At 40.4% G+C, this 23,185-nt stretch overlaps 2 protein-coding genes across 3 annotated transcripts in view; one reads left to right on the top strand and one right to left on the bottom strand.

The window, feature by feature from the left end:
* The first annotated feature begins 1,310 nt into the window (after window positions 1-1,310).
* On the top strand, window positions 1,311-8,626 carry gpr137ba (G protein-coupled receptor 137Ba). Of its 2 annotated transcripts, XM_061837090.1 has the most exons (8): window positions 1,311-3,405; window positions 4,794-4,843; window positions 5,152-5,224; window positions 5,333-5,374; window positions 5,458-5,604; window positions 6,328-6,456; window positions 6,610-6,731; window positions 6,842-8,626. In XM_061837090.1, the coding sequence occupies exons 1-8, from the start codon at window positions 3,040-3,042 to the stop codon at window positions 6,954-6,956; spliced, it is 1,044 nt and encodes a 347-aa protein (XP_061693074.1). In that variant the 5' UTR covers window positions 1,311-3,039; the 3' UTR covers window positions 6,957-8,626. The 2 variants fall into 2 exon arrangements, with proteins under 2 accessions (XP_061693074.1, XP_061693073.1); XM_061837089.1 differs by having other exon boundaries at window positions 1,315-3,405; window positions 5,152-5,374.
* A 51-nt stretch (window positions 8,627-8,677) lies between these two features.
* egln1a (egl-9 family hypoxia-inducible factor 1a) overlaps window positions 8,678-23,185 on the bottom strand; it is a 29,909-nt gene continuing 15,401 nt past the window's right edge. Inside the window, exons 2-5 of the mRNA XM_061837091.1 lie at window positions 15,598-15,717; window positions 11,183-11,319; window positions 9,732-9,799; window positions 8,678-9,629 (exon numbers count right to left, since the gene is read on the bottom strand). Of these exons, the coding sequence (XP_061693075.1) occupies window positions 9,574-9,629; window positions 9,732-9,799; window positions 11,183-11,319; window positions 15,598-15,717 (381 nt within the window). The 3' untranslated portion in view covers window positions 8,678-9,573. The remainder of the gene's footprint in view (window positions 9,630-9,731; window positions 9,800-11,182; window positions 11,320-15,597; window positions 15,718-23,185) is intronic.

The raw sequence follows: 23,185 nt of genomic DNA, 5'->3' as shown, positions 1-23,185 counted from the left end.
AGGATAAGCAGTGGTGTGTGTGTGTGTGTGTGTGTGTACACAGTATATACGTATATATGCCCTCTTATTCATTTATAAGTAGGAACATATACGCTCCGTATCCTTCGCGGCAAAACAGTGCCATCTTATGGCCATAATGGGTATTCTGCTGGAGGAACTTTGAAAAGAATTTTAATCATGCATACACCACCCATTCAGGATTTGTATTCACCGTTCATCCTGTTACATGTTACAGGGAATTTGGGACTCTACCGCAGCTGACTTTGGACAAGAGGCAAGGTAAGCCCGGCACATGATCACATATTGACAAACCAGTCGTTCACACTTACATTTGTCCCAATGACTTCTGATATAACAATTGAACAATTTCATCTCCAAGGAACTTAACGTTCATGTTTTCGGAGTGTGACCTAGAAGTACAAGAATTTAGGTTCCGCCGGGACTTGAACTGAGATCACTGGATTCAGAGTCCAGAGTGCTTGCCATTACACCATTGAACCTCAAGTACATGTGGTGGGCGTGTGCAATCTCACAAGAGTGCTGAATGACGGGTGAAAGGTCAGTTGAGATGACCTCCTATTTGGCCTTTTGCATGTTCACATGCCCCAATGAGGTGAAAGACAACCCCCACCTCCGTCACCAACTCGAGCATGTTTAACTCTATCCAGACATGACATTTTACCATACAAAGGCTCCTTGTTTTATTACACTATTGAGTTTTCCTGCAAGAGATTAACACTTGTAACGTCATGTGAGACAAGAATTGAATAAATTGCTAATCTTAAAAAGTAGTTATAATCACACACGGGGTTGAGACGAAATTATTTCAATCGGAAATGTAAACGTGAGTCTTCCTCTCACAGAACAAATCAAATCTTTCAACAAGTCAACTGTGAGTACCAAAAGTACTGCAAATTGTCTTTTTCATCCTAAAGCACAAAATCCTGATGAATTTGTATTATTTGTGTTATTATGAGAAACTCTGCTGAAGCACCATCAGTGGACTTCAGGGGTTGTTTGTTTAAAAAGAAAGAGGGGGTCCTAGGGAGTTGTAAAAATTAAACATGTTCATCTTTATGCATGCAACTTCACATAAAATGGTAATGGTAAAGGATGATGCTGTCTGAATGTAACAATAAAAGTTCAACACAACTGACAACTTGCTTTTTTTCCTTCCCACAATAGGATAAGAAGTAAAGTTTTTTTTGTTTTTTAGTCACAAATCTCAATCCCATAGAATTATTCTGCACTATGGCCGTCCATCTTTTTAGTACATAAATATTAAATCCAGTCATCTGCCTAAAACGATACTAATGCTTTAATTTGTGGGACGCATTCCAAATATAGGCATTTTTTTCCCCATCAAAGTAGGTTACATAGAAGAAAACCGCATGTCATCGTGAGTGTTCTCTAAAACGTTCCTTACTTTATTTGGCTACATGAGAAAGGCAAAACAGGTGCAGGTACGAGGTACAATTTGCTTTAAAAAAAATCTATAATCTACAAGAAGATGAGAGCATTTTTTATTTTTGCCCTTTAAGTCATCAATCTTAAGAGCTCATCAGGGTTTACATCTGGAAGCGAGTGGACGCTGCAGTGATTCTGTCCTAGTTTCAATAAGGAAATGCACGATGTAAACAATTAGCGGACAGCTGCCTCCTTTATTTGCTTGAGGCTGCGTTGACGGCATTTCTTTTTCTGTCTGCAAGATCAAACAAGGGGACAAGTCTAGTGGATCTCCAGCAATTGCTCACTGATAAGATCCGATACAAGATATGGAGCAAATTAGCCGCCTACCTCTGCAAAGATAATAAGAGACACTTTTGGCACAGTCAGATCATCATTAATATAATCGGAATCATACTTTGAAATACGTTGTTTACTTTGTACTGTATGATGGTATATAAACTATGCATCATGCAGCTGGGTCATTTTCAACAATGACATCTTTGATTTATGAAGAACAACTTCATTCAAAATTAAAAGAAAAATCAGCAGTTTAACTTTAACTTTATCAATGGGTGTTAAAACTTGATCATGTTATACTTTGAATTATTGACAAATTGCAAAGGTTAAAATTTATTATTGGCGGAATTTAATTTTGTAAAGGAGATTTTTTATGTTAGTGAGGCTTCCAGCCTTTGAATGATGAAATCATTGCTATTGTTGTATTTAAAAATAACTTTGATTGTAGCGCAAATACTACTTCACTAAACCAGAAAATAGTTTATTTTGATTTGAATTTTTTTAAATTGTGTGTTTCTGTAGGAAGTGTCATCTGCAGTTTGAAACAGATATTGGAAAATAAATTTGTTTCCTGGGAAATGGGAAAATCAATTGTGAATTTTGCTTTCCAACTTGTTGTTAGAGAACAACAAATTCAATCAAGAAACGTATTGAAACATTCAACTATTAGACGTACATTGAAAAGTTTTGAGCTGAGATTAAATTCACCTGTAAAGTTTATACACTACTGCATTTTAGAGTCATGCTGAAATTTCACCCCCAAAGTCCACACACTTTTTTTAAGAGCAGTTTATGTTTAAATATTGAATGAATATTTTCTTAAAATTGAGCTTTATGGTCATTGTACCTAATGCAGTGGCTACTGCCAGACAGTACGTCTCCGGGGAGCCTCCCCCCAGCCCCCATGCCAAGGTTAAAGGTACAGTGCGTGTGCGTCAGCTGATGCGAACCGTGACGTCACCGCGGAGGGGGGCGTGCTCTGCAGCGAGTTCAGCCAGCCAGCTCGCCAGCCATCCCGGAGGGAGGGAGGCCTGCTCGGCTCCCGTGCATTTTCCTCGCCGCCGCCTGCGCATCCCCGAGCGCGATCGGCCGTCCTCCCCGGCGATCATGTGCCTCTGCTCGGGAAGTCGGCTTCGTTCCTCCCCCGCCGCTTCCCTCCCATCGCCCGCGTGGTCGTGCGCTCGGAGAAGCTCCGTCTCCGCCGGCTCGAGCGGCTTCTGAGGTGCGCGGCCGCTGCTGGTCGGAAGCCGGCTGGTGCTCGTTCTCGTCCTCCTGCCGGCACAGTCGCAGCTCATGGAGGCCCCGGCGCAGGCAGCTCGGGAGTCCTTCCCTCTGCCCACCCTCACCCCGGCAGTGCCCCCTTACGTGACCCTGGGTCTGACGGTCGTCTACAGCGCCTTCTACTTGCTGCTCTTCGTCTTCGTCTACGTTCAACTGTGGTTGGTGTTGCGCTACCGGCACAAGCGTTTCAGCTACCAGACCGTGTTCCTGTTCTTGTGCCTCTTGTGGTCAGCCCTGCGCACGGTGCTCTTCTCCTTTTACTTCAAGAACTTTGTGACGGCCAACACTTTGGGGCCTTTTCCCTTCTGGCTGCTGTACTGCTTCCCCGTGTGCTTGCAGTTCTTCACGCTCAGCCTCATGAACCTCTACTTTGCACAGGTGAGGGCAAACATGACGCCTAATAATTCTTCATAAAAGGGTCTTCAACCTTGTTAATGCCACTCCCAGTTGAGGTTTAGTGATTGTTTGTTGGGTAGTGTGTTTAGCAACGCAAAACACCATTGACTGGCTAACAAATAGTTAAATTATTGTTATGACCTTTGAGCAGTATATTTCAAGACATAGAGTGGACCAACATGTAAACAAATAAAAAGAAAGTATCCTCTGTGATTAAATTACAAATATTGTGTGTGTTACTGTTTTGACCGGCTCCATGTACAGTACAGTAAATCCACATGCCTGTACTATATTAATTTATACTGTCCATCAGTGGCCAAGGCATATGCACCAGAAGGAGGAGCACAGTGTTCATTGAACTGAGGCAAAAAAACTATTTTAGTCTTTATGTTCTCTGTAGTTATGTCAATACTGTATGAGTTTTATAAGGTAGAATATTATCGTGACGTTTTCTAATTTAGAAACACATTCCAAAATTCTGGGTTACTTTTTTTTTTTTTTGGGGGGGGGGGGGGGGCTGCAGGGATTAATGGCTTTTCCATTTATTTCAATGGAGAATGATGATTTGAGACGCAAGTGTTTTGAGTTATGACCATCTTCGGTCATTGAACACATGAAACTTGCTCGTGTGCATTTCATGGTACACTCAAACAAAACAAAACAGAAAAAACCTCCACGAAAATAGTCTGTACAATTAGTGTTGAATTTATTAGAAAAAAAGGTGGGTTGATAAAAATGAAAAAAAGTGCTACAAGTGTAAAACATTTTAAATTGTGGTACAGTTTTAGAAAGAATGGGCCACATGAAATCATGTGGCGGGCTGTATCTTCTGTTTATCCACCATAAAATGATGAAAAATTAAATGCACAGGCAATTATTTGATATGATATATTTTCTAACCGACAGTGGGCAACCATCACTAAAATGTAGTGTACAACAAAACAAGTCTGACACTGTTTTTTTTTTTTTTTTTTTTTTTTTAATCGAATGCTGTGTGCGTTATGTCATGTAGGTTTTTGTCCTCAGTGATGAAAAGCGGAACATACTGAGGTTCTATTTTCATCAATTCATTGACAGCAGGTCCCCGCGTGTACTTTAACACACTCTGTTCCAATCATCTTTTTGGGTGATGTCGTGACTCATTCCTCATCTGCTTACATAATTCGAATATCAAACAATAGTCTCGTTGGCTGCTAACTAACGCTTATTTATTCTTAGCAGCAGTAGAAAATGTGTGTGGTTAAAAAGTGTAAAGTGTTAAGCTTCCTGTTTTTTCTTTTTTTTTTTGTGAATAGAGAAGTGAAAATGGGTTGTTATTTTTCAACAACATGAGCCACTGACACGACTCAATTGACCTTTTCTCACGGCAGGTCGTGTTCAAGGCCAAGTCCAAATATGCACCGGAGCTCCTGAGGTACAGGTAAGAAAATCCATTTGGATTTAGACACTTGCCAAATGACACCATAAAAGAGTTGAAAAGTTGTGCAGTTGATCGATACCTCAAGGGATTCATGTGGTATTTTTTTGGGTGATGAGTTAAATGAAGTGTGACGCTAACCACTGGTCATACTTCTTAAGTTTAGTCATCTAACTTTTTAATTACGAAGTTCAAAGTCTCAACTTCTTGCCCCCATTTCCGACTTTCCCAATTCAACTGCCAGTGGCTCCAGTCACGACATTTATGGATGGAGCAACAAAGTTGAATCTTTTGTCCGTCCGCCCCCGCAGGCTGCCGCTGTACCTCGCCTTCCTGTTCGTGAGCGGCCTGTTTTTAGCCGTCAACCTGGTGTGCGCCGTGCTGGTGAGGACGTCCTTTGCGGACGCCCGCGCCGTGGTGTTGGTGAGGGTGGCCATCAATGACACCCTCTTTGTCCTGTGCGCCGTCTCGCTTTCGCTGTGTCTCTACAAGATCGCCAAGATGTCCCTGGCTAATATTTATCTGGAGTCCAAGGTGAGAAATGAACGGTGTCTTTAAGAGGACAGATTGCATGTTCTTTTTTTAATGTCCTCGTGATTGTTTTCGTCACCACGTAGGGAACGTCGGTGTGCCAGGTAAGCGCCATCGGAGCCGCCGTCGTCCTCCTGTACACGTCGAGGGCCTGCTACAACCTGGTGGTTTTAGGACTCTCAAACAAGCGAATCAACTCCTTTGACTACGACTGGTACAATGTTTCGGACCAGGTAAGCCTTGGAATGTCATCTCTCATCAATCATCCAGTCATTTTCTTCGCCGCTTATCCTCATCAGGGTCGCGGGGAATGCTGGAGCCTATCCCAGCTGTCAACGGGCACACCCTGAACTGGTTGCCAGCCAATTGCAGGGCACATAGAGAGTGACAACAGCCACACTGACAATCACACCTAGGGGCAATTTAGAGTGTCCACTTAATGTTGCATGTTTTTGGAATGTGGGAGGAAACCGGAGTGGCCAAAGGGAACCCACGCAGGCTTGGGGAGAACATTCAATCTCCAAACATGCGGGTCCGGGATTGAACCTCAGAACTGCAAGGGCAACGCTTTACCAGTTGATCCACTGTGTCGCCCTTCTCATCAATCAGTGAAATCCTTTTTTTTTTTTTTTTTTTTTTTTTTTTTTTTAAGTCTTTCCTAGCATCCCAGGACCAAATGACCCAGTGTTGGGCAGCACTTTGAAACAGTAAAATTGAATGGTGTTATAAAAAATAATGAACATTAAATAGATAGACATGCATGTTAGGTTATTTGAACACACTTTGGCTGGCATACTCGCCTCTCGCCCGCAGTCGGCAGTGATTGGCTCACCCCTAACATTAATGAAGTCAAGTGCATTGCAAACAAGACACAATGAATCAAATAGCGAAACCAACTCACTGAGTAAATTGTCAGAATTACTGAATTAATGACGCGTTTGTATTTTCACTTTCAGGCAGATTTACAGTCCACCCTGGGGGACCTCGGCTACGTCGTTTTTGGGGTGATCCTGTTCGTATGGGAGCTGCTCCCCACGTCTCTCGTCGTTTTCTTCTTCAGAGTCCGCCAGCCCAACCTGGACAGGGTGAGTCATCGCCGGGCATGTTCCATTGCGCCTTCTTGGCACGAAAATTCGATCACCGCAGAACAGATGAAAGTTCAAACCTCAGGACAGGAGGAAGTTGCAGTGAAACTTGTATCAGTGTCATGTTCATTTTGGGTGCATGCTGTTCTGCAGACCGGCTCGGGGCTTCCTGGTCACGTCTTCTCCTCCAGGGCGTATTTCTTTGACAACCCTCGACGTTACGACAGTGACGATGACCTCGCGTGGAGCGTCATGCCTCAGAACATCCAAGCCAGGTATGAGTGTCAAACATCATTCCTAAGAAATGCGGTAACCAGTGAAAATGGTTCAAGCCGAACCACCAACTTTGCTTTTATTTTATTTTATTTTTTTTTTTGTGCACCAGTTTGGCTGCCGACAGTTTTGAGTGGGGGGGCCAGAGCAACAGCATCGGCTCGTATGTCGGAGGGGACGACATTTACCACCTGCCGCCTCCTTCAGAAGAGCTCAGCCATTACTGATAAGAGGTCACAATGACTTTATTGACTCCAAATGTTTTTTTACACACTGTTATCCCCGTGAAGCACACCAGACTCGATACGTTCACATGAGTTCCAGAGAAGAACTGCCAGTATATGAAGGACCACTGATGGGGAAAATAATTTGCACAATCCATGTACAAAGAGGGCCCAATCTTCTTGAACATGTTTCGTTTCTGATTAATATATTCAATGATCTATTGCATTATGCACTGTAACTGTAATGTATGAGTGTTCCTTTTCATACCGATTTATTAATATATACTTTAAATCCTTAAAACAGTCAGAATGTAGTAAACTGTCATTTTCATCTGATATAGCCATACTTATTTTTGACCTAGACAAGAACAACTAAAGATACTTTTTGTGCATGCAGTAATGTATGGGTACATCTCAGTAAATTTGAATTTTGTGGAAGATAATTGGAGTAGTTTAATTGAAAAAGTGAAACTCATTATAAAGATTTAACACTCTGTAAATGACCAAATGCTGGTCGATTTTCTATTAAGATGTTTGGACCTTTATTTTATGCAATATTCTGATTTCTTAAATTGAAGTTATTTGTTAGTTATGAGCGACATGATCAAAATTACAAAAAAAAAAAAAAAAAAAGAATAGTAAACCAACATAATATTGTACAGGGATTTCTGCAAAAGTTGGAGAGGGAAAACTGGACTTTTCTTGTTTCACCTTGTAATCCAAAAGGCTTCTTCAGCTCTGATTGTTTTTTTTTTGGGTGTGGACTCACTGTTTTGTTTCGGGAGTCCCGTGGGGATGGTCACAAGAGGGTGTTGTTGTCGCCTGGTGTGAGTGGTAAACGGAACATTCTGCATCCCACCTGATAATTCCCTGGATTGATGGCAAACAGCTCATTAGGGCTGCTCTGCACGACGTTGCTATAAGCAGACGACAGACGTGATGCATCAAACCTTTAGAGATTTTGCTTTTCTAGATTGACAAAAAAGGCCTACTTTTACACTGTTTTCAAACCAGCAGTCCTCCCTTTTCCAGAATATGAACAACATCTTTAGAAACTTCATGCAATGTGCCTGTATAATTCCAAGCCATTGATAAGTACATTTTGAATTCTTTGTTGTGGTGTGATGAAGTCCAGCGGCTCACAAATCTGAGTTAGAACTTTGTTAGACAAATTTCTTGTCGTCTTTTGTGGCTGATGGGAGGAGAGTCTTGTTCCAATTTTAAGATTGTTGCTGCACAGTGGATCCATCTTGGTAAGTAGGACAGTCAGTCAAAATTTAAAGGCCAAAAAATGAAAGGTGAAGCGTCAACAACAAAAAGGTCCAGTTGATTCACTTTAATCTTTGCAGGGTACTTTAATAAGTGACATGTGCCACCATAGATGGATTTCAATTCATTGAGACGCACGTGGACACACATTGGTCACACTTCAACAATCTAAGGACAAGTTGTGTAACATCAAATGCTCACTTTTTTTTTTTTTTTTTTAACACTCGGAAAGGTATTTATCCACCAAACTTTAGTGTTGTACAACCAACCTGATCTCTCCCCTTTAAGTCAAAAGTATATCATTTGAAACACCCATGTGGTGGTCTACAGTCTCGACACCACTACAGCAATCAATTTAATCAAGTTTACCATAACTGAAGATGATTTTTTTTTTTTTTTTTTTTTTTTTAAACAGTATGTAGTGACCTGGGCTAAGGAAAAAGAGCAACAGGCCATATTTTTGTTTTTGTTTTATTCGTTTTATTGACACTAAGGCTGAAGTCCAAAATGTATAGATATGTACACAAATTGTACCTTAAAATTAGTTAAAAATGGACAAATTAAATACTGTGTGGTAATTTAACATTTTGACTGCTGATTTGTCACCAAATTAAACATTTAAAAAAATAATTTCCCAAAGTTATACAAAAATGGGTTCTTAACTCATACAACACAGTTACAATATTTAATATTGACTGCATGACATGTGTGACTAAATTAATTACTGACCGTTTGTGAGAAATTTCCATTGTACGGAAGTTATCTTCAGATAAATCAACAGTGCTATACCATTAACCGTCCGCAGGGGGCAGGATAAAACTGCATTTTCTGTAAGCGGTGAGTGTATGACTTTAACAGCTTTTTGAAGTGGACAAGAAATCCATACTAAGACCATTGTAATTCTCTCAGGATAAATGTGTTTTTAATCCATCTCTTTCCTCGCTGATGCACACTCAAACATGTTCCAGACAGTATCATAAAAAACGATGATTCCATGAGAAAAGCATAATGCGTTGAGGTTATGCAGAATGCTGTACCTTTTAAGGAATTCACTACGAGATGAGCTTGATTCCTGCGAGTTGTGTGAAAAGTGTCTGGGCCGAAAAAGGGAACTTTAAAAAAAAAAACAAAAAAAAAAAAAACACCATCCCTTTCAGTACAATGTCATGACATTCAAGGTCCGTTGGGTTGTCAAAGTTGACTAAATATGAACACACTTGGCTGTCCATGTTTGTTTTTCTTCCAAAAACATCCACTGTCCCATGTAAAACACACACATGCTCTCTCACGGCCACTTTTTGGTGACAGAGGACTTGTAAGCTGGCTGGCTGGACCGGACGCGGGCTTTGCACTAGCTGGGATCGGATGGTTTGCCCAGTTCAACCTTTACTCCTTTTTCTCCTGCACCTACATGGAGGGAGGAAAAACAAACAACAGCACATTTGTTCCCATGTTAACCCGCCACAGATGCAGAATACAAGGAACTTGGAAGTGCACATCCGGCCCTACCTGTTAAGTACTTTTCTTTAGCTCGAGCTCGCTCATCTGCATCAAAATACCACACGGTGATGGCATACCTGCAGAGACAGAATGGGAGCACTGACTCACCGCTAAAGTGATGCTGAGTGCGTGCAGCCAAACGTACGGTTTATGTCGTGGAGGGTGAACAGGGCTCCATGCGCTGCACCACTTAAGGTGAGTATGACTATAATTTGTCCACAAGTAGCGGGGCTCGCAGGAAACTAGTTGCGATACCTGCTCACTGGTTTAAATGCCTTGGTTTATTTTGCCTAAAAGAGGCTTTAATTAATACCAGTTGAACTATAAATAATCACTTTAGAATGACACATCGAATTATAGACCTGTTTTTCCAATGTGGGATATCGCCCTTTGATGCATACTCACACTGTACCGTGGCACTCATTTGGAGTCTGTTTATTTCTACTGTGGCTTGTGGCGGTTATCACCTATAACTGATAGGAGGAATCTTCCTATTGATCATGCAACACGTATACAAGGTGCACCTTGGGCTTTGATGTAGTTTCATTTATAAATTTGTTTATTGTGCAAGGCAGTCCTGTTCAATAACCGACGGGAGGAACAATCTCATTGATTGTGACAAAAAGTCTTGAGGTTCAACTGTGGATTATTGCATGTCCGTTTATTTCTGTCAATGCGCTAGTCCATTGGGCCAAACATGAAGATAAATATATTTTGGTTATTCTTTTCCACAGAAGGGTGTCAAATTATTTTCTGACAAATGTAAACATTTACAGTCCAAACTATGAAATGCTTGAAGATTTTCCTTTCACATATATGACAGCTATTTTGAATCTTCTCCCCAAGACTGGACGATTAGCAGTAGACAATCCTTCCATATGCACATATTGAAGATTCCTATAGATTAAAGTCAATTTGTCCCAATGAATTTGTATGCAAATAAAAGCTATTACAAAGATTAGGAGGAGCAGTATTACAGCATTAAGAATTTTGTTTGTGATTTTGACTGCATACAAGCCTACTTTGGGGATTCATTTTAAATCCTTCTGCTTATTAGTACTTTGCAAGCTCCCAATTATAAAGAATCAGACCATGGAAGTGCTTAAACCCGGAAGGGAAGGGCCATACTGTCATCAAAAGAACTGTTAAGTGTTCCTAGACCTGGTATAAATTGTCAGTGTTTCCCAACCTTTATTCGTACCAATAAGTACACCACCATATACAAACATGCCAAAAAAACTGACTACCTAGTGGAAAAGCATTTAATAGTTTTAGCTGTCACTATGTGTCGCTGTAATGGATAGAGAAATAAAAATATATTAGTTTGAGTCAATTAAGGGACCATTAAGTGAAATTGAATAATTTCCTGAAAAACAATGGTTGGAAGCACTGCCGTTAGACAAATATGATGATGTATATATGAGTATGAGTTCTACGTCACAATCTGCAGTCAAGCTCACCTGGTAGCAAAAGCAGGCTGAACCTCATGGGGATTCCGTCTGTCTGACCAGAAAAAAAGCAGACGGTCAAATTTGGGTTCTATGTCGGCAAATTGGGATTTTCCTTCTGGGAAGATTCGAAGGAGGCCACCGTGTTCCTGGAATATGAGAGCAAGGAAGAAATATCTCTGTTTACACATTGGGACAAAAAAAAAAAGCAAGATGAAGCATAGCGTGTGCCGCTGTGAAGAGCCGCATTGTTTGTCCAAGTTAAAAGGTCACGTCACATGACAAGGAGAGATGACAAAAGAGGCTCATAAAAAGACCCCCTGTGAAATCCCAGAACAGCTTCGGTTGGACTCCAATGTAAAAAGAAAGGTTTGTCTGAGTCCAGGGGCTTGGAGGAAAGTTCAAGATAGGAAACAGCAGCGGGGATTGGCTTTCCTGTGGAGGGATAGGAAGAATAACCTACAGGAAAACTGCTGTGCCTGGATAAAGGACCTGGAGAGTGAAAAAGCAGATTACTGTAAGCGTGCCGTTCTTGCTTGCACACTACTGATATGATAGGCCCCTTTCCTCACACGCACACCGGCAAGCCCAAAACAGGTTACACTAATTTGTACACTTTTAAACCAAGGGAGCTCCCACAGCAGTGAGACAAGGTTAAGTCAACACAATTGGGTCAATGAGGGCAGGAGAAGGGTTTTTTTTTTTCCTTTTTTTTTTTTTAAATGCAACAGGCTAAAGGAAAGCGCTTCACATGCCTGTGTGGATAGTTTTATTTACAAAACTTTTTGCACATTTATTCATGACTACTGAGTGGAACCCTGGATATTGACTAATTTCAGGTTGTAAAATTGGAATAAAAATATATAGACAGACAAAAACTGGATACGCAAGTCAATTATACACTGTCTGCTGTCTAATGGAAGCACCTTTATATGTTCTGTCTTTATATGCCACTCTTATAGAATGATGAACAAAGATAACTTATTTGTTGTAAATAAATAATATGATAAATTGAGTGAAATTTGATAATTTCCCGCGACACACCAGAAGAGCTCTCGCGGCACACTGGTTGGGAATCACTGTCCTAGAGGACCCTTGATGTTTGGCTCAAATCAAGTTCTCTTACACTGGGTAGGACATTCTGCTCTTAAATCCTTCTCTTATCTCATGATACTTGTGATAGTCACGGCCGCCAATACCAGAGGTAGAAAAGCAGTCCCACAACTTTATGGATCATCCACTACACTTGATTGTTGGCAGGGTGTTCATTTCCATAAAGGTTTCATTGCATTTCATTTCATTGTATGAAGCATACTGTTTGTGAGCGCTTCCGTAAAGCTCAATATTTGTTTTATCTGACCATCAAATGCTATCATTTGCACATTTCTATCAAACAAGTTATCTGTAGGAAAAAACGTGTCACTAGATTCATTTTCTTCAAGAGATATTCCACATTTAGTAGTTAAACTTCTTGCCTTCCAATAATGGGGAGGACGACTATATGGGACTTAAGCAAACACCAGTTCTACATTCCTTATACAAACATACGGTAGAAGGGGTGCTGACGCCCGACGCGACGTAATGATGGCTGTGTACAAGCAGGTTTCTGAACATGGTTCACTGGAATAATTAAAGCTTGTGAACACAGCAATGGCAATGGCATAACGGCTTCTATGATTAGCATGGGGGTAGATGGGTGCACCTGAGGCACGCTGTTAGAAGCATAAACAGAGCTTTCAGATACACAAGTCTGTAAAGACAGACGTTACGGCCATGAGTGTTAACCACAAGGCGAACACCACTGGCAAAAATAACTCACAGCTACTGATGCCACATTTGAACAGAGCAACACAGATGTCGGTGTCACAAACACGGAACACTGAACCATGTTTCCTTATTGATTCAAGAAGAATCACAAGAAAGTCACTTAGAAAGCTGGGGGGGGGGTCTTGTGGCCATTTGGGTGTGGTTGGATTAGGAGGACGACTTTTATCAACAAGGAAAGGTGGTCAGACGGCACGTACTAGCATGGTTGCCGGTAGAATAAAACAACATTGAGGCTCAGTCATGGACATGAGTGCAGTCTGCTAATATGTTTATTTCATCAATCCCAACTTGCCGATGGATGCCAGACGGTGACTGAGTTTTTATGACACTGCTCACAACTGAATGTTAGTCTATGCAAGAGGGAGGGTGTGAGTACAGTGTACCCCACCCACATACATACTATATATATATATATATATATATATATATATATATATATATATATATATATATATTCAAATTTTGTCTTTTTTTTAAACCCATGCTCCATTTAAAAACTTCTAATTACTGGTTTTGTCATTAGGCCAAAGCCCTGTCTATTGTAAAAGTATTGACACTATCTTCGGCATGTTGGTGCTGAGGAACTATGTTGAAGCGAGGGGAGGAACTTGATTTAGTCAGCCCACAGCCATGTCTAATAGATAAGTAGTGCTTTACCACCATCATGCAGTATCTACTGATAATTATAAATGTTTTTATAGGAACATCAATTCCGAGTGAATTTCTGCTATTTGCCACATGGCCTTGTATACTCTCTTATTGGATTCCTGTATGAATGAAAATAAGTCAACTGTCTTCCAAGTCCGATCTTACAATTCAAAATCCCCCATATATTGTCAGAATGTAGTAATCAGTCGCTCACATTTGAAAAATGTACGGGTGTGGTCAGTCATGCTCGGAGATAAAGTTGCTGGTGTGATTAGGGATGGAATTTCAAGACCTTAAAATAATTTACTGGATTAGTATAACTGTAAATTAAAAATAAAATACATAAAAGTTAAATGCACTGGCCTGCCAAGGAATAAACATGAACTGTCTATACCCGCACAATGTAATGAAGATGCTGAAAGTTTAGTTCAACATAATCGGCGTTAGTGGCAACAAGCTAGTGATACATTGTAACAAACATTCCTTTTGGCAATCGTGATGTATTGTTGTAGGGGACAGAGGGAGCACGCATTGCGGGACTGCCATAAATAGGAGGTCGGCTTGCTAGAACGCTCCATTATGTGCATGCGCTCGAAGTATTGGCCACACCTGAATGAACCAACGAGGTGGTTGGTAGTCTAACGGCCTTTTTTTGTGAGGGTGGGGGGTGGCGGCACGCCGTCACACTGCCTCGCGATGGACACAATGAGCATCCCTGGTGTAACTGAATTTCCTTTGACAAGGCTCATTATGTTGATGACTTTCGGCGTACAATCCGCTCGCAGTACGTGAAGCACCTCAGAACATGCGCTTTCGGCCAAATTTCCGTACATGCTGAGTACAGTTAATTTGCATTTCCTTTTTCCAGGTGAATACGGATTGTTTACTTTTTTAGTTAACATTTATGAAAGAAACACAAATTATTGACAAGACTATACAAAATAAGCAACGTCTTTCAATTTTTTTTTTCTACTCAAAATTTTACGTGCGTGATTTTTCGTGCTCAACTGTGCAGATTTGCGAGCACGGAGGCGTGTGAGCGCGGTCACGCTCGTGAAATGTAAGTGACTGTAGTAATGATAATACTGTATTTTGGAACAATTGGGGGGGGAAGACTTGATGGTGTTAAACTCAGTGATGGTTGGTTTCTCAAATACAAACCATTCCTGCCTCTTGTGCTACATATCTTCAAAAAAATATTGTTTCCTGGCTGCTTGGCCTCATGAAGGTTGCAGGCGTGCCGGTGCTATTTCTGGATGAGAAGCAGGGTACACCCTGAGCTGGTCCCTAGCCGATGGGAGGGCACATAGAGACAGCCACTTCCACACACATTCATAGTTATGAGCAAATACGTAAAAAAAAATCCTTTATTAGTCAGGTCAAAATTACCAGTCATCCAACAAACCACTCAACAGTTTTGGGATGCCATGTCAAAGTTTTATCTATAGCTGATACAAATAGGACACCTTACAATTCAAATTTTAAATGCAACATCCCACTCATGTATGTTCATCAATTGAGATCAAGTTGTAATTTGTTGTCCTTATGCACGTTGTTATTCTTCTTTCATGACGTGCCCTTGGGTAAAACAAATTTTGGTTCAGGATGACACTCATTTTATGAGTCAAGACCGTAAAATGTTACAGTGGAAGCTGTTAAAGCCTTGGTAGAGGTTGGTCTGTGATTCTAATCATTAACAAGTACTGGATAACATGCTAGTGCACCCTCTCCGAAAAGTACTTTTTACTTATTCATTAGTCATCTCATCAGATCATTTTTGTAATATAGTATTCACAGAAAATATGGATTCAGGAAGGAAACTCAAAATCTGTTGGGCTGTACTCTTAATTTGAGCACAGTACTTTGATTTTTCAAGCATGTTTATGATGGATCATTCTAATTCAACAAAAATCTCACTATCAGTATATTTTCCCCACACACCAGTCACATACCTTGGCATTCCAATCTTTATTAAGGTAATATATGCATGTGATACAACGTCCATCGCCGTTGGGGTTATCCACATGCCGCACGTAATGGGTCCCGTTTCCAGGGTAACATGCTACCATTGCCTAAAGACAAGAAGATCAAAATGATTGTGAATATAAAATAAAGAGACATTGCCAAAAACAAAAATTGGAGAAGAAATTTATTTTAATCTGCAGTATCAGTCAAAGGATGGCATTACATTTCTGAATGTGTTTGCAAATATAGAGACAAATGTTAAAACAAAGGATACTAAAGTCAAGTAAAATTTCAGCAGACGGTCTTGGCATGGACTGTTAACTTGTACTGGATAATTCACACACTTAAAAAAAAGTCTGTCCATCCATGCATACACATCAATTTAATATGCCCCAAAAATGCTTTAGCATCATGAAATGGAAATTTGAAAATCATTTTCACACACACAATCCATCCAGTTTAGTGTTGACTGACCACCATTACCTGTTCCAATTTGCATCTAAAATGAACTACTTTTTTGTCATGCACGGTGTCTTTAAAATGTATCTATGACCTGACAGTAGAATCATATTAAAATGATTGTTTGAAAACTCACTCCTACCTGGCCTCTAATACCTTAAATTTAATTCTAACTGGTGTTTTAAAACTTGATAGGATGAAACAAGAACAACCCATCCTAACATGTAGTGACAGGATGTATGACTGAATAGTAAGTAGGCTTTACATCATCAGGATTGTTGATCACTGATCAGTGAGTTAAAAAAAAAAAAAAAGATAACCAATTCGATCACAAGATGGAGCAATGCAGTGTATATAAATGACCTGTTTATTTACTGTACATAACATTTCTTTGTTCATCTATTTATCCCAGTGACTCATAGTGAGAGACAGAACAAATGGTCTTCTATTAGATGACAGGAAATATATACACTAATTAATGTATCTAGTTTTTGTGACGTTTGTTGGTATGGAGTGAGATTAATTGTAAAATATGTTTCTTAGCGCCATAAAGGTTGGAAATCACTGGTCTGGTCAGATCATGTATTCTAATCAGTCTGGTTAAATCAACATTACAGCATGTCAGAAATAATGGGTGCCAACTTACTGTAATTAAATTTTTTTATTGTAATCAAATTACTTCACCCACACAGAAACTTTAGAGCATGATTGGACAGAACAACAGCACATTTCCACATGCACTAGCACGAGCTTTCAAGGCTATATTAGGTTTTGTTGCCTGCTTGGGAGCTGCATCGTAATAAAAGTATATGAACATACCTCAAGCTAGCCTTAAATTAAAGTCCTCTCCCAAGCACCGGTGACCACCAAAACTCATTCCTGCCCCCCCCCCCCCCCCCCACACACACATTTAGTTCTTACAATACACAAGACGCATCAGTTGACAAGATGAACCCCAAAAAGAAAAGACGCAGTGGTATCGGAATAGATTTTATTGCTGTAGTGTGATGTAGTTCAATCGTTGTGGGATTTAGGACAAAGCTGATCTGGTTAAAATGCTAATTATCAGCAAACAATTATCAGGCTGATAAAAATCGGTGTTAAGTTTACGTAATAGTCTGTCAATTTGCACCCACAGCGCAAAAGGCGGAAGGTGGAAAAAATAGGAAACCGGTGGTACAGTGAACGGTTAGTCTGTCTGCCTCACAGTTCTGGAAACAGGGATTCAAATCCCAACCCCATCTGTGTGGAGTTTGCCTGTTCTCCCTGTGGTTGCGTGTTTTTTTTTTCCCCCAGGTAATGCGGTTTTCTCCCACACCGCAAAAATAGCCATGGTGGGTTGATTGAAGATTATAAATTGAAAATATTAGGTGTGAATCATTGTTTAAATGTGCCATGTGATTGGCTGGTGACCAGTTCAGGGTGTAACCTGCCTCTTGCCTAAAAATAGCTTGAACAGGCCCCACTATGCCCGTGACCCTATAGGGCAGGGGTGCCCGGACTTTTTTTTTTACCCCAAGATCTACTTTTCAAGCGGCCAGCCTCTTGTGAGCTACTGGTGACAGGGAGTGGGGGGTTGGGCTGATGATTCCCCCAAGCCATTTTAAGGTTAATGTTGTGTTGCCTCCTATATTTAAAATACAGAATTAGCTATTTGTGCGCTGTTTTGTCTGTGCTTTCATCCTGGAGCAGGGTGTGCCAAGGTGGAATTTTAAATCACACATCATCTCATCCTGCACTTTCCACTTTGGCTTCAGACCAGACCTTTCCCACAAGGAAAAGACAAAAACTCGTCCGGTTTAACCACTTTTTACTTGATTATTATACTATTCATTACAAAACACATTGATTGGCTGCATAAGTACTGTAACATTTGTAATTATGAGTGTACACCTTTAAGAGGGGGGGCGGGCAAGTGTAAGGAAAACTAGGAAAGGAGAGTGTGGCGGAGCAGCAGTCAGAGAAAGTTCTGTGTGCTGCTTAAAAGAAACTAGTGAGTTCTTTATATTTTTTACAGTATGTATGTGAATTGTGCCATTGGATGTAACAACCAGTCATCCCTCACTCCTTGAGGGATATTGCAAAATGCCACAAACTGAATAACTGTATGTTATACTTTCAATCGAGACTGCATCAGCGGTGCACAATTGCGCACATGCGCAGTTTCGAGGGACCATTGGCTAAGGTTTTTATTTTTGGCATGCAGTCCTGCGATTGAGCACCCCTGCTATAGGGGATAAGAGGTACAGAAAATTGATGGAGGGACTACAGCAGACCGGTAACATTTTATGTAACTCACGCAGCCGACTGAGGCTCACTTTGATGTGGCCAGGAGAACGTGATGAACTGGACTCATCCTGGTTCTATTTTTATATATTTTATTTATTTTAGACTGGGGGCATTTCTTTGTGCAGAGACACAGAGCGGCGGATGGCGGTGCTGCTGGCAGAGAGTAAAGTCAGGCTATATTCTGTTTGTTCTAGCAGGTTGAAAACCGCATGTTTTTTTAAGGCAAGGTACTCATTTTACTTGAGAAAAATCTCACGGGAGACCACCAAACCCCCCCCCCCCCCAAAAAAAAAAAAAAAAAAAAAAAAAAAAAGCATGTTTGCTGAAATAGCGTCACTCTCGTCATATTTCACACTTAGCCCATTTAAAAATCTGGGGCTGTTTAATTAAACAGAGACAAACTGACAGACTCCCAGGAAGTCATGACATATCCTGTTGTATGAATTGCGACAGGTTCATTGTACCTTCTGCAATTTAATGGAAGACCATGTAACTCTTCAGCTTGTCACTTTGTTGGTTGCAAAAAATGAACAAAGATATACTTTTGATCAATATATTTGGAAAATTATAAATGAAATTGGATCATTTCCTGTCGCACTAGAGTATTCCAGCTAACATTTATCATGCTCCTGCTGTGAACACCATTGAGCACTTGTAAACTTTTTACTATTAGGAAGGAATAAATACATGCACACCATTCAGAAATCTGGGGTTTATCCACAGCACAAATAACTGCAGACAAACAATTGCTCTTCTAATGACGAAGAGTATTCAGAAGTGCAGTGAACTATAAATATGCACCCTCGCACTATGTGAACAGTCATATGTCAAACAAATGTCAAGTTCAACTTTTTTGACAAACTTCCATAAACAAAGCATAGCGATATTATTAAAACAGTTGCAGGAAAGTTTGTAATTATTCAACGAGTTGAGGGAAAAAAACAAAAACAAACTATAGACGTAGGTTGCAATTGTGCAGACAGATAGTCTTGCAGATTTATCAAAGGAATGCAAGGGAAGAAAAACAAAATGTTCACACAAAGACTGACTAGAAGCTTGCTTACTGCACAACCTTTCCAGGTATTTTACCAATTTAGGTACGGAAGTAAGGTTAAGAGGGAAAACAGGTTTAAGGGGAAAAACAGCTGCAAAGAACATGCCAACAGAAAGAAATTGTTGCACATGCTTGTAAATGAGAGTATGGCTGGAGTTAAGGCAGAAAAAGAGTTGAACTCCAGTAAACTTTGACTTCTGGCGCCAAGCCAGAGGGACTAGTATTTTAATGGTCATGCTACGTGCAGAGCGTGAGGAAGGCTGGCTGATGACTGATCCTCTGTGATGTTGTTCCCCCCCCCCACACACACACACACGCACTTCACCCACGCATGCATATAAACACACACACACACAAGTTCTGCTCATGCTGCCCAGAATGCATTTATGAGTGAAGGTGTGAACGCCACGCAGACAGCTGTTTTGCCCCCTTTTTCCCCTCAAAGTCGATCGTTGTGATAAGTTTGAGAGGACATAAGCACAAAGACTGAGCCTCTACATCAGCATAGAGCAGGATCTTGAAATTAACGATCTTTATGACGCAAACTAAATAGATGTGTATTATACTGACTGACTAGGATGACAATTTAATATAAACATGACAGGTTCTCAGAATTCAAACGAGAGACTGCAGGTAAAATTGAATGAACACAGACTTCCAATTCAGAAATTTGTTCTTAAAGGGTTTTGTTGCAGATGTACCAGACATTTCTTTAGCGTTCATAACTACCTTTATATGAAAATCAAAAACGACAGACGCACACTCAACCAAAGTCTGCTTTTCTGTTTAAGCGTACCTTTTCTTTCATCGACTTATTCCACCATGTTCTTAGATGGCTGTCATTAGTTTGATTTTGTTTTATATTACAAAAACACCTTTTCAGGCTTCAAACTTTTTCTAGTATTTGTGATGTAATATTGACTATGGTGCCTCAGTAGACAGGAAATATGAATTCAAATTGTCCATGTACTCTAAGTTCCATAAGTTTTTCTTTTGAGAGGCCTGATATCTGGTAATTCATATTTCTCAAGCTGATCTAAGTCACTAGTGAAGATCCCCTCCTATTTCTCCAGTCCTGTCCCAGCGATGTCAAAAAACAAGTGTGCAGTCACAAGTGGGTCTTTTATATGGAGGTAAAATGATGAGAGGAAAGGGCGGTCATAGCCAAATATGGACAAACTAGATAGAAAACTGGATCGGTAAGAAGTACAGTGGCTTTAGAAAGTATTTGACCCCGTTGAACTTTGACCTTTTGCCCTTTTCAGGCTTTAAACAAAGATACAAAATATATATTTTTGTGTCAAGAATCAACAACAAGTGAGACACAATCGTGAAGTGGAACTTATTGGTTATTTTATACTTTTTTAACAAATCAAAAATTGAAAAGCAGGGCATGGAATATTATTCAGCCCTTTACTTTCAGTGCAGCAAAATCACTCCAGAGGTTCAGTGAGGATCTCTGACTGATCCAATGTTGACTGATGATAAATAGAATCCACCTGTGTGTAATCAAGTCTCTGTATAAATGCACCTGCTCTGTGATAGTCTCAGGGTACTGTTTAATGTGCAGCGAGCATCATGAAGACCAAAGAACACACCAGGCAGGTCCGAGATACTGTTGTGGAGAAGTTTGAAGCCGGATTTGGATACAAAAAGATCTCCCAAGCTTTAAACATCTCAAGGAGCACTCTCCAAGCAATCGTTTTGAAATGGAAGGACTATCAGACCACTGCAAATCTACCAAGACCCGGTCGTCCCACTAAACTTTCACCTCGAACAAAGAGAAGACTGATCAGAGATGCAGCCAAGAGGCCCATGATCACTCTGGATGAACTGCAGAGATTTACAGGTGAGGTGCGAGGTGTCCATAGGACAACAATCAGTCGTACACTGCACAAATCTGGCCTTTATGGAAGAGTGGCAAGAAGAGAGCCATTTTTGAAAGATATCCATAATACAGCTTGTTTAAAGTTTGCCACAAGTCACCTGGGAGACACACCAAGCATGTGGAAGAATGTGCTCTGGTAAGATGAAACCAAAATCGAACTTTTTGGTCACAATGCAAAACGATATAATTAGCGTAAAAGCAACACAGCTCATCACCCTGAACACACCATCCCCACTATCAAACATGATGGTGGCAGCCTCATGGTTTGGGCCTGCTTTTCTTGAGCAGGGACTGGGAAGGTGGTTAAATTTGATGGGAAAATGAATTGAGCCAAATACAGGACCATTTTGTAAGAAAACTTGTTGGAGCCTGCAAAAGACCTGACACTGGGACGAAGATTTGTCTTCCAACAGGACAATGATCCAAAACACAAAGCCAAATCTACAATAGAACGGTTCACAAATAAACGTATCCAGGTGTTAGAATAGCCAAGTCAGAGTCCAGACCTGAAGACTGCCATTCAAAGTATTAATGCAAGGGGGCCGAATAATATTGCACGCCCCACTTTTCCGGTTTTTATTTGTTAAAAAACTATAAAATATCCAATAAATTTCGTTCCACTTCACGATTGTGTCCCACTTATTGTCGATTCTTGACACACACAAAAAACAATTTTATGTCTTTATGTTTGAAGCATAAAATGGTGAAATGTTGAAAAGTTCAAGAGGGCCGAATACTTTCACAAGGCACTGTAGCTTTCAGATGGGCCTTGTCTTGATACTCACATGACAAAACCAAGGTGTCTTTTAAAATAAAAACCTTTTGTATAAACCCCAAAACAGAAAGTCCCTCTGGAGGTGTCTTTTGACAAAGTATGGGGACTTTAAACCAATGTGCCATTTTTTAGTTTAGATGCTTTACTTGAAAGAAGATGGACTAACTCTTATGATTTGAGTTCTTTTAAAGCGCTTTAAAATATTCCTTTTACAATCTTTTACTAGCACTATTTGTTTTTGTACTTTTAGCAAGCAGAATTTTGTACAGTGGTACTTCTACTTACGAAAGTCTCTACTAACGAAAGATTCAGGTTACAAAAACCCTCCCCAGAAAATATGTCTCTAGTTACGAATTCAGATTCAGGATACAAAAGGGAAAAAAATGGTGCTGGATTCAACTGAATGTAAACATGATGTACTGTATCTTGGTTCGAAAACAGCGTGATAGAGCTTCTCTCCCATTGGCCACCACTGAAGCACTTTCCTGGCATCAGATTGGCTAGGAAAGATGTCAATCTTTAACCATGACGCACATCCTGTCTCTTGGTATGTGTGATGCAATAGAGCAGCTCAACCTATTGCACACACTTCCTGTATGTTCGTCACTGAACCAATTGTTATACGTTCGCACATACTTGACAACCTTTTCATGGATTTATTCATCTTTTTTCACCATGGGCTCCAAAATTTGCTGCCCAGTGCCATCATGCTGCTGCTGCTCGACTTGAGAGGTTCGAAGTGGCGGTTGAACTTGAAGTTGAGGAAAGTATTGATAAGTTTGTCCACCATGCGGATCTTTCCACGGAAAAAAAGATGTACACTTTCATTCCAATATTCCACTGCCACATTGAGGTTATGAAATATGTACATTTTCATTTCAGAATCACAGCATCTCCTAGAGGTTATGAACAAAGTTTGACTACACTTTCGCCCCACTGCACAGGTCTGGCTCATCCCTGGATAGAATTTTCAGATGATTGAATGTGCTAAATTCATCTGTACAAAAAAATTTTACACATGTATAAATACCATAGGAGTGTCCCGTCATCACACCGTTCAGGAAGGAGATGGGATCTATCATCCAGAGAAACGTGTTTTCGTCTGAATCA

The sequence above is a fragment of the Syngnathoides biaculeatus genome, chromosome 12 (genome assembly GCF_019802595.1).
Source record: "Syngnathoides biaculeatus isolate LvHL_M chromosome 12, ASM1980259v1, whole genome shotgun sequence".
Lineage (NCBI taxonomy): Eukaryota > Metazoa > Chordata > Actinopteri > Syngnathiformes > Syngnathidae > Syngnathoides > Syngnathoides biaculeatus.
Note: the sequence above shows the minus strand (reverse complement) of the source record. Positions and strands in the feature narration are given on the sequence as shown.